This window comes from Bidens hawaiensis, unplaced genomic scaffold, assembly GCF_021521415.1.
Source record: "Bidens hawaiensis isolate Kalapana, Puna unplaced genomic scaffold, B.hawaiensis_p1.1 tig00027969_1, whole genome shotgun sequence".
NCBI lineage: Eukaryota > Viridiplantae > Streptophyta > Magnoliopsida > Asterales > Asteraceae > Bidens > Bidens hawaiensis.
In genome coordinates, this window is record NW_027494533.1 from 218,601 (window position 1) to 229,481 (window position 10,881).

At 36.0% G+C, this 10,881-nt stretch overlaps 1 protein-coding gene across 1 annotated transcript; it reads right to left on the reverse strand.

The window, feature by feature from the left end:
• Positions 1-6,185: 6,185 nt before the first annotated feature.
• LOC143576096 (pentatricopeptide repeat-containing protein At5g48730, chloroplastic-like) lies at positions 6,186-9,841 on the reverse strand. The gene is made up of 4 exons (XM_077060284.1): positions 9,530-9,841; positions 7,861-8,267; positions 6,387-7,082; positions 6,186-6,308 (listed from the first exon to the last, which is right to left on the reverse strand). Exons 1-4 carry the CDS (start codon positions 9,839-9,841, stop codon positions 6,290-6,292), a joined length of 1,434 nt encoding a protein of 477 aa, XP_076916399.1. The 3' UTR covers positions 6,186-6,289.
• Between the last annotated feature and the right edge of the window lie 1,040 nt (positions 9,842-10,881).

The following is a 10,881-nucleotide window of genomic DNA, read 5'->3' on the forward strand; positions in this document are numbered from 1 at the left end:
CATTAGATTGAGATTTGTCACATACCTCATCAATCTTAGCCATACAAGCATAAGATTCAGCTTTCACAGAGATTGATTCAGTTTGAGACGACAGACTTTGATCAGTGTCGGTCTCAAAGTCAGAAAAATCACTTCCCTCCGATACATTATCACTGCTGGCATCTTCAAATTTCTCCACTGTTTCAACAATAGCCACGTTTGCTTGATTTCCCAACAAACGTTGAGACTAATCAACTACTTCATTGACCACTAAAGCTTGAGTAGCAGAAGATTTGTCTTGATCACCAGATATAGCAGATTTACTCTTATCCCCACCAGATGAATTTTTTCCTGAAGAACGTTCAGAATTGCATGAGCCAGAATAGTCTTTCCTCGGCTTGTCACATTCTTTAGCAAAATGGCCAAATTCCCCGCAATTATAACATTTTACCTTCAGCTTATCAAACCCGACCCTTTTGTTTAACGTAGGAAGATCTTTTCCCGTTCGTTGCATAAACCTTTTAACTTTACGAACGATCATAGCCATGTTCCATTTTAAATCCATTAGCTCAAGATCGCCCGGGTCGATTTGATCATAATCTTCATCTGTGAAGTCGCTCGTAGCGATCTTGCTTCCAACCAGCTGTTCATAAGAAGTCATGAACGCACACACAAAAGCGAACTGTTGTTCAGCTTCTTGCAGATTTACCTTAGGCAAGCTTGATGCATGAGCATTTGAGTTTGTAGTTGCACCACTAGCCATAAAACATACATTAGGTGGACTGTTTACATTAGAATCCTCTTGGGATTAAGCAAAGAACGCATTGATTGGCACTGAACTTGAAGCATTATTTGCTGGCAATGCACCTCCATAAAATAAAGGGTTTTGGGTTGAAGACTGATGGTTTTGATTCTCCTTCAACGTATTTTGACATTTGATATCAAATTCCTTTTCTTCAATCTTGTTTATGAATTACACAGCTGTAAGTTCAGAGTTCTGAAAGAAACCGTTCTCTTTTAACACGAACAAGAAAGTCGAATAAGAAGAAGGTAGAGCATTCTTCAGTGTATCGATCTTATCTTGTTCTATTGGCTCAAGATCGACACTAGACATCTCAACAATCAGATGACTAAAAAGGTTAATCATCTCTTCCACTGTTTCATTTTTCATCAAAATAAAATTTCGAAATTGAAATTTTACAAGAGTCTTTTTGCTTTCAAGAGTGTTTCCCAAACTTCTTGTTTTCAACGTTGTGAACAAAGAAGCACAGACTTTGATAGTACTGTATTGATGAAAAATGTGTTCTGGTAAAGCCATGGTAAGAGTTGAGTATGCTTTTGTTTTACTTTCAAAATCCTTAAGCTCTTGAGTCTCATATTCTTTAAAAGGTTTCGGAGTCCATCCCGCATTGTTATTACCAATCAATGGTGCTAAATATACATCGTCGAGAAACCAGACACTACTAGGATGCAAGGATCCCAAGTGAGCACGGAACCTCGGTTCCCAACGAGCAAAATCCGACAGTTTTAACAACTTCGGACATTTGTTATGACTTCCGATCTCATTGTCCGTGGTTAGCATTTGTTGCAGTAATACGTTCTGAGACGCTAACGCATAGTAAGACGCGTTCTGTGCAGCCATAATGAACCAACTGTTCAAACTTCAAGGATAAAAGTTGTCAAATCTTCAAAGTTATTCGTCTACTGTTCACATGAATGGACACAGTAATGAATGAGAAAGAAGATTAACGAATTACTTTAACGAATGAGTTATTCGTTAAAGGTGAGTTACTTTAATGAATGAGATATTTGTCAAAAGTGGATTACTTTAACGAATGAGATATGAGATATTCGTTAAAGATGGTTTACTTAACGAATGAGTCCTAGCGAGCAAGACTTAGATATTCGTTAAAGATGGTTTACTCCTAGCGAGCAAGACTTAGATATTCGTTAAAGATGGTTTAACGAATTGAGTCCTAGCAAGCAAGACTTAACGAATGGACTTTAGGGAATATGACACGAATGTGGCTTAACGAAAGAGGTTTAGCGAATAGGATTATAGCGAATAAACGGGTTAACGAATGAGATTGAAATTGTAACGAATGAACAGCTAGGGTTTAGCGAATAGGCGGTTTATCCTTTAACGAATCAGCCTTCAACCTAACAAATGAGTCTTCATCTTAACAAATGAATCTTCAATAGTTCAAACTTTCAATTTCAAACTTCAATTCGTCTTAATCACACCAAACACTCCTAAAACCTGTATCCAACTGAGCCTTAACCAAATCCGAATCTCACTAGCCTAGTCCGAATTCATAAACATCTACCAGACAGATTCAATTCCTTTTTAAACAGTCTCTGTTTCTCAAATTTCCAAATTACCTTAAAAACTCAATCAATTCATCATGAAATGCATCAATTGAATACGCTTATATCACCTATATCAATGAATTGTATCGTAGATCAGATCCCTAGGCTCTGATACCACTTGAAAGAGCTTGTACAGATCTAGATCTTGATAACAACGATACACATGTTGATTCTTATACGATTAGGCTTGCATATGTTATGTGTGTGTAGTGTAGTGTGTAGGTTGAGTGAACAATTCGGCAGAGTAACGAGAGAGAAAATGGCAAAATATCATAACTGTTACATTAATGATAAGTTACAGGGTATTTATAGGGGATGACACATTCGTTAACTTAACACTTAACGAATGTGTCATTCGTTACAGATACTTTAACGAATAAACATACTTATTCGTTATACTTTAAAAGATAGCGAATGGCCCTCATTCGTTATCTCATTCGTTAATCTAGGTTAACGAATGAGCTTACAATTAGACGAATGTGTTACATTCGTTACGGGGTAACGAATGTAACTTACATTAGAGCGAATGTCCTATTTAGCCATATTTACATTAAGACCCCTATACTTTAGACTTATTACATTAATGCCCTGATAAAGACCGAGACGTACAAAACATGTATCAACAGATCGTAATACATGGCGTTCGATAGACAAAAACTCGTAAACTTAATTCGTATAAGCCAAATCGCCAAAATTGTAATCTCAATTACTCAACACAAACGGTTTATGGGTTTTAATATAAAACAGAGTATAACAAAAACAGTTTCTAAAATTAGTAGCACGATTAAATTTTTAAATGATGTTGAAAAACAATTATAGTTTTATGTCAAGTTACGATATTGGATTATGAAAAATTACAATCTACGTTCCACATCCTCGCTTACGTAATGAACGATAACATATTAATGTATTAGATCCTTTATCTATATATATGTGTGTGTGTGTGTGTGTGTTCAAAAGGGAACTCCAAAAAAATGGGGAACTGGGAACACCTTTCCCAACCCTTGAGGTTGGGTTTGGGATTCATTTGTGATGTAAGACTATCTCCAACGTTAAAGGGGTCCTTAGGAACCCTTATTTGCCTAGTCAGCTTCATCACATCCTTACAAATTCTTAAAATCATATAGCTTTTAGACCGAATCAAACCGAGCTGCCGAAGCGTTAGTAATGGTTTAGTTTCGGGTTTTTATACAAGATGTCTAAAATAAGGTATAATATATTTATATTAGTGTTTTCAATCATTTGCAAAATTTAGTAAGTTAATACACAAGTTGTCCGAATTCAAGTTTAAACGCAAGTTGTTTAAGATAAGCAAGCACAAAGTTTTTTAGAAACAAAGTACATTGTGTCTGGTTTAAACATAAAGTATTTAAAAATTAAATATAATTAAATCATACGGTCTTGTCAGGTTTTATGCGGTTGGTTTTCGACATAAATCATAAACCATAACGTTGGTTACGGTTTGAAAATTTTGAAACCAGCCGACTAAAAGTTACGATAAAAAAACCAACCGCCAAACCAAACTAGTGACAGGTTGGGGCAGTTTTGCAGTTTCGAACCAAATCATGCACACACATAGTGATGATCCAAATGATACTTCTATTTGCGGTTCTGGAGTAGGGATATTATTGTCGAAAGCAAGTATCGCCATGCTAAGTGTATCAGACCATGTGAACTTTATCAGATACGTGGTAATGTGACGAGAATACTGAGATGATAGGATTGTAGAGTAAAAAACACAGTTATGGTGTAAACTAGATCATTCTATAAGCCTTGCTACAAACATTCAATACATATGTAATAGTGCATGTCACATCTACATGCATTATAGCGGCAATGGTCTCTGGAGGGGACCATTCCTTGTCGCTATCCAAGAGATATGTGCTAGTACAACTTGAAGGGTCCACTCGATAATAGTTGTTACATGTCTTTTTCAGGACCACTTTTTGTCTTTTTTTTACTCGCCTCCCTTGTCTCTTGTAACTTTCCTCACCAAAGATATTTGCACAGTTTTATTATGATCTAGTACTTCTAACTCCCGCCTAATCTAACAATCTGTCATTTCCCTACTGGTACGGCGCGACACTTATAGCCATTACTAGGCTATAACCTGTATTATTTCTTCCCGTATTTACCCTTATTTCCTCCCCTTTTTTTGTTTATTTACTTACGGTGTTTTTTTACGACCAAAACATCGGTTTAATTTGGAAACTACTTGTTCTAAAATGCGAACAAGACCTGTAACCCCTACCACACGAGCCGACAACTATTTTTGTTGAAAAGACACTGAGATACACAAACACAATTCCAGCCTTGGGAGGGCCACACCCAATAAAAGTAGCAATCATCAAAAGATGGACTTTATTTAATTTACGAATGATTGTCCTATAAACAATTCCTAACCGGTAATGTCCGATCCTTTTCCCCTAAAAAGGGGTTGGGCACCAAACCTGTTTTGACTTCCTTTGATCCAACCAAACCAACCTGGTTTCAACCCGAACAAGCTTGGATCAAAACCATTCACCGGCCACACAGGAACTCTCTATCTCCTCCGAAGACAGTAGTCTATAGGCAAAACCTTTTGTCTTGATATCTCTTGCATCGTTCTTGAACGTCAATGGAGTGAAACACCATGGTTTGCATATGGTCTACCATAACTTGACAAGAAAAATTAACTTCACAAATAAAATACCAAATAAATGTTAAAAATATAAAAATCATACCTTTTCTTTATAAAACTTGCGACTCTTACTCTCTAAAATATATACTAAAAGAACTTTAAAATTACCATTTTATCATATTAATAAACTACATTAATCATCACTGGATTAAATACTTTTATATTTCATATAGTAAAAAGACGAAATTCATAGGGGCAATAATGCATATTTCCCATTCAAAACCGTCCTTAAATGCATATTTGCCCAACCTAAAATTTAATTGCATATTTCCCTGTTCTTCCTAAAACTTTAGATATGACAATATTGCCCCTGGAGGTTAAAAAACCCTATTGAAAAATACCACACAATTACTCGGTAATTAAACCATCGGAATTCCGGTCACCATCATCTCTGTCCTTTCACCGCCGGGCATAACGAACCCGGGCGCCGCAAACCTAAGGGAGCAGAGGAAGTATGCCATACTCGCCAGACTTTCTTTGTTGGCTGGGTAATAAAAGGCGTGGCAACCCTATCCCGCCGGTTAACATCATACATTTCAATGTCTGAGATTGCAATCAAAGCTCTTGTTTGTAACAAGCGGTTCAAATTGATTTCAACTAAACCAGCTGGACGGGAAAGAGGAACGAAGGTGACGTGTCAAGCGAAAGAGGAACGGAGCTTACTTGTCAGGCAGCGAGCATCCCCGCCGGCGGTTTTCCAGCTATGGAATAATGGAGAAGACTAATCCTAATCTTGTTGCTCTTTGTTGTTAATAATTGAAACTGCCAACAGTTTTAGGATACGTGGTTCTTAGAGGGTTTTCGAATTTGCAGAGGCGGCATGGTTGATGAAGATGAAGGCCAGGGAACTCTATTCTTCACAATGGGTGAATATTTCCATGGTAATGAAACACATGTTTAAGGGTAAAAAGGTCATTAAGTAAACTATTCATAATACAATTAAATCAAAAATATGTGCATTTAAAAAGATTTCTACGTAGAAATATGACGGAAATATGGCATTGCCCCTATTTATAAACCACATGAACTGAATCGTTAAACTTATAAAACTAATACATGATACAGAAAGCAGGCTTACCCAAGAAAGGTGTACCATAACTTATTTAACTTTAGTAGATAATGAATATATAACAGAGATCATATACACAGATCTTAACACATCATTAACTAGATCTTGCACAACAAAATATTACATCATCATGATAGATGAAGCTTCCTAAACCTATATCCATAAATCTCACTACCATTAATTTGGTCAACTCATGTGTCACTCCTTCCTCTACAAAGAATCAAAGACAGAAACCTTTATTATTCCAATAACATAAATTTCACATTATTATATTTACCTTAAGCTTACCGTCTGGATTCCTGTTTTCCAACCGAAGAAAGAGCAAGCCGAAGCTCCTTCACATGATTACTCATTCCATTCATGTTATAAGCTTTAATCATGGTTCTATATGTAATCTTATCAGGTTGGCACCCTTTACTTTCCATCATTGTCAACACCCCTTTCATTTCAGCCAAACACCCCATCATACCATAAGCATCCACCAAACAATTAAAGAAAACCGTATCAACTGTCACATCCGAACTCTCAATATACCTCAAAAGACCCTCAATCTTTTCGACTTTTCCAGCTTGTGCATAACCCTTTACAAGTGAACAAAGTGTCACACAGTTCGGCTTTATACTCTCGGATTGCATTAACCTAAACAAGAACTCCATCTGGGTCAGATCCCCAGCCCGCCCAAATGCATCTATGACAATATTGTAAGTTACAAGTGTCCATGAAAAATGGTATTTCTGCATGTACTCCATTACAGCACTCATCTTTTTATAGTTTCCGGTTTTACCATATGAATCCAAGAGTATGTTAAAGGTTTTAACATTCGGTTGAATTCCCGCACTGAGAAACTTTTCATAGCATTTTTCCATTGTTTCTATTTGGCCACTGCCACCAAACGCTCTTAGTGTTGAATTCATGGTCCATACATCAGGCTTGCATTCCCTTTGTCTCAGCATTTCCACAAGTGTTGATTCCATGTCGACAAATCTGTTTGCAAAAAGTTCATAATAAGAATAATGATATGTTAGTTTCACATAACAATGTTCAGTGAGTTGTTAGTTCCAAACATTTTTTAAAAAGATTACAAAATGTTTGAGCTTTCAACTACTTAAGACGCAAAACTACAAGTTGCAACTTCATTTTCAGTTCAAAATTCCTAATTTAAAGTTGACACTCAAATAAATACAAAGGGGGCATGTTCGTTTTAACTGAACAAACAATTAAACAAACAGGTGGTGTTCGTTTATGTTCGCTTGTTAAATAGTACAAACAACGGTTCATAACGTAAATGAGCGGACATAACTGATCATAGATGAACAAACATAACTGATCATAGATGAACAGACATAGCTGATCATAACTGAACAAAAACCAATTAAAGGTAAATGTGAACATCAATCTATTGGGCCTAAAAAATTAATAAAACTGCTACTAAACTAGACTAAAATGTAATGAGCCTAAAATATTTAATTAATATATAAATGAACGTAAATTCACGAACCAAAGCAAACAAACATAAATGAATGTAAATGAACTAGCGTAATAGACGAACATTTACGTTACGAACATAAATGATAGAACAAGGCTGTTCATGTTCGTTCATTTAACTAAATGAGCAAAAAAACTTTTGTTTATGTTCATTCATCTATTGAATAAACGACCTTCCCGCCGAACGGTTCATGAGCGATTCACTAACGTTATGTTCGTTTCATTAAAAGTAAAAGTAACATAAATGGATCAACCAACTTATAAGTAAACAGGTTACCTTTTTGCTTTCCCGTATGCATCAATAAGGGTATTATAAGTAACCGTATTGGGCTTAATTCCTTGTGAGGCCATTTCAGAAAGCAAAGATTGCACTTTGTCAAATTCATGAAAATGAAGACATGATTTTATGAGGATTGAATATGTGTACACGTCAGGGTGGCAGTTAGGAGTTTCCTTCATTTCTTCCAGTATTGAAAATGCTTTTCTAAATAGACCACTTCGACTGTAAGCAGAAAGAAGAGCAGTGTAGGATTCTTGGTTCACAATACAACCTTCATCAATCATATCTTGAAATAAAGAATGTGCTTTATCAGGTTGCTTGCATTTTCCAAGCATCACAATTAGCTTAACATATATTGCAGGATAAGGCTTGTACCAAGCCTGCTCACGTAGTAGTTCAAAAACCTGTAAACAACAAATAAATACATTAAACTATAAAACATTTAATAACTATAAGAAATGTTATGGGTGAGCAATAACTAAACAAAAACCAACAAAACCAAACCGCAACTCAGTTACGCTTATTTTTGTGCACCCTCGGTTAACCGAACTAACCAAAACCAAACCATTCATATTTTTATATATTTCTAGCTTTTATACCTCCATTTTCATATGTTTCTAGTTTCTATATCTCCACCTCATGTATTTATACCTCAATTTCATGTATTTATAAGCAAAGGCTGGCTGGCTTATTATGTAATGTTTAAAGTTTAGCCCAAGTTTGGTTTTGGTTATAAACTAAATCGAACCGAAAACCAACATACTAACGGAAATAACCAAACTTATGATTTTCAAAAACCTAATATCAGTTTTCAGCTATCGATTTCAGTTATGTATAAAAACCAAACCGAGTTTGCTCACCCCTAAGAACTGTGATCATTTCATCAGGTTTCACAATCTTATTATACCTAACCATTTTATAACCATTTAGAATCTGAATGAAATTGGTGACTAATACTCACTCTTTCTTCTTTCTTATATCAAATAAATTTTTTACTTCCAACTTTGACCAATAATCAACGAGTAAATTGACTTCTTCAGATTCTTCAAATTTTCATCATTGTTTTGATATCAAATTTGAAGAACAAATGTTATCCCAAATATGGCAGTACTACCAAAATTAGAGAAGTGGATGCTTGTGTAAGATCATGGAGAGGTGCAAACGAGCCAAGCCACTCGCGAGCTACTCGAGCTCGAATCGATAAAAAGATCAAAAAGAGCTGAGCTTTTTCTAGCTCGAGCTAAGCCCAAGCCTCAAATAAAGCTCGTTTATTTATCAAGCGTTGTATGGGAAGCTTGTTTAAGCTCGTTGAGCCTTAACAAGCGTAATGTATTTTTAAGTTTCTACACTTTGGGACTTCTATGTACTAATTTCACATTGCATAGCCGAGGTTTGGCATAAATATAAAAACAATAAAAGAAAATGTATATGAATTAATTACTAATAATAAAGAAGCGAAGCTAGAGGTCGTGGTGGACGGGTTTGTTTTGAAATCAAAATTGAAGCAGAAATGTTATTAATTAGTAGCAAAATGAAAGAATTGGATGGTTGTGTGTGTAAACTTCACAGATTCAATTCAATTGAGAATCAAAACCTAACTCAGTTAAGAGCTAATTGAATAATAATAATAATAATAATAATAATAATAATAATAATAATAATAAACCTTAAGAGCAGAGTCCCAACGCAAAGCAGTGATACGTTCGTGAAGTGCTTCAAGTACAGTCCCCGGAAACAGCCTCGTGGATCCTTTCTTCTTCTTCTCGATGACAGCCTTGGTCGCCTCTCGTCTTAATATCACCGATATCGCCTTCTGCGACGCTATTTTCTTATTACTCGCCCGCTCTCTCCGTACGGTTTCATCGTCAATTGGCAGTGGTTTGTGGTTGACATTGATGACGTCAGTCGTTGGATTTTTATTATTATTATTATACTCCGGCGGGAAGGGGTTCACCGGCGGCCCTGGGAGTGACACCATCGAGATGGATGGATGATGAGGGTCTCTATTTTGGGGTTTTTATTTTTATCTTTATTCAGCATGCAGGCAGCTTAACAAAAAAATCAGTTTTAACTTTAAATTAAATTTTATTCATCTCTTTTTTTTTAACGAGGAAACCAAATAAAATTATAATTAGATAAAATTATTCCTTTCGTCCCTATGGTTGTTAGGCGTAGTCATATTGAGTCTCTTAAAAAAAAATTTGAACTGATTGAATCCTTGTGGTGCCAAAAGTGACCCAAACAAGTCCGTTCGTTATCTTTCTATTAACAACACTGTTAAAATAAGAGGTAACGTAGAACATGTAACACAATAACAATATATATTTAAATTACAAAAATAATTAAAATAAAAAATCTTGGTCCCACACTACCAACCCATCTTTCACCTTCACCAAACTAACTAGTACCACCACCACCCATAAACCACTAACAAGACATCTTCCATCTCCATGAAGATAAGATGGAAAAATTGATTAAACACAAAGAAGTTAGGGTTCCATGACTTCCATCACTTCCTCCCCCGTCATCTGAACATGGAGCCTCACCATACGCTACCTGAGGATTGAGATAACTCCCCGGAACCATCTTTTGAACCGGCGAACGGGGCGGAACCCTAGCCCCCGCCGTTACTTATGTTGCCACCATACTCCGTTCACTGTCAAAGAAGGTCACCATGTTAAACATGACAATGCAAGCAATCGAGATAACTCGTCGTTACTTATGTTGCCACCATACTCCGTTACATATTATTTTTGTGTTACATGTTGAAAAGACTACATTACCCCTCATTTTAACAGTGTTGTTAACAGAAATATAACGAAAGGACTCGTTTGGGTCACTTTTTGTACCACAGGGATTCAACCAGTTCAAATTTTTTTCGGGGACTCAATGTGACTCCGCCTTGCAACCATAGGGACGAAAATAGTAATTTTCTCTAAATCTTATAAACGAAACATTTTCTCAATGTGCTTCTCATTTTCTCTCAAACCACCAGATTGCATAAATTGAGAATTATCA

Bases quoted from the DNA above. Each gene is read 5' to 3' on its own strand.
- LOC143576096 (XM_077060284.1), bottom strand. From the start codon at position 9,841: ATGGTGTCACTCCCAGGGCCGCCGGTGAACCCCTTCCCGCCGGAGTAT. The intron at 8,268-9,529 runs GTTTATTATTAT...TGTTGTTTACAG, and splicing joins GTTGGGACTCTGCTCTTAAG to GTTTTTGAACTACTACGTGA. The intron at 7,083-7,860 runs GTAACCTGTTTA...TTTTGCAAACAG, and splicing joins GCATACGGGAAAGCAAAAAG to ATTTGTCGACATGGAATCAA.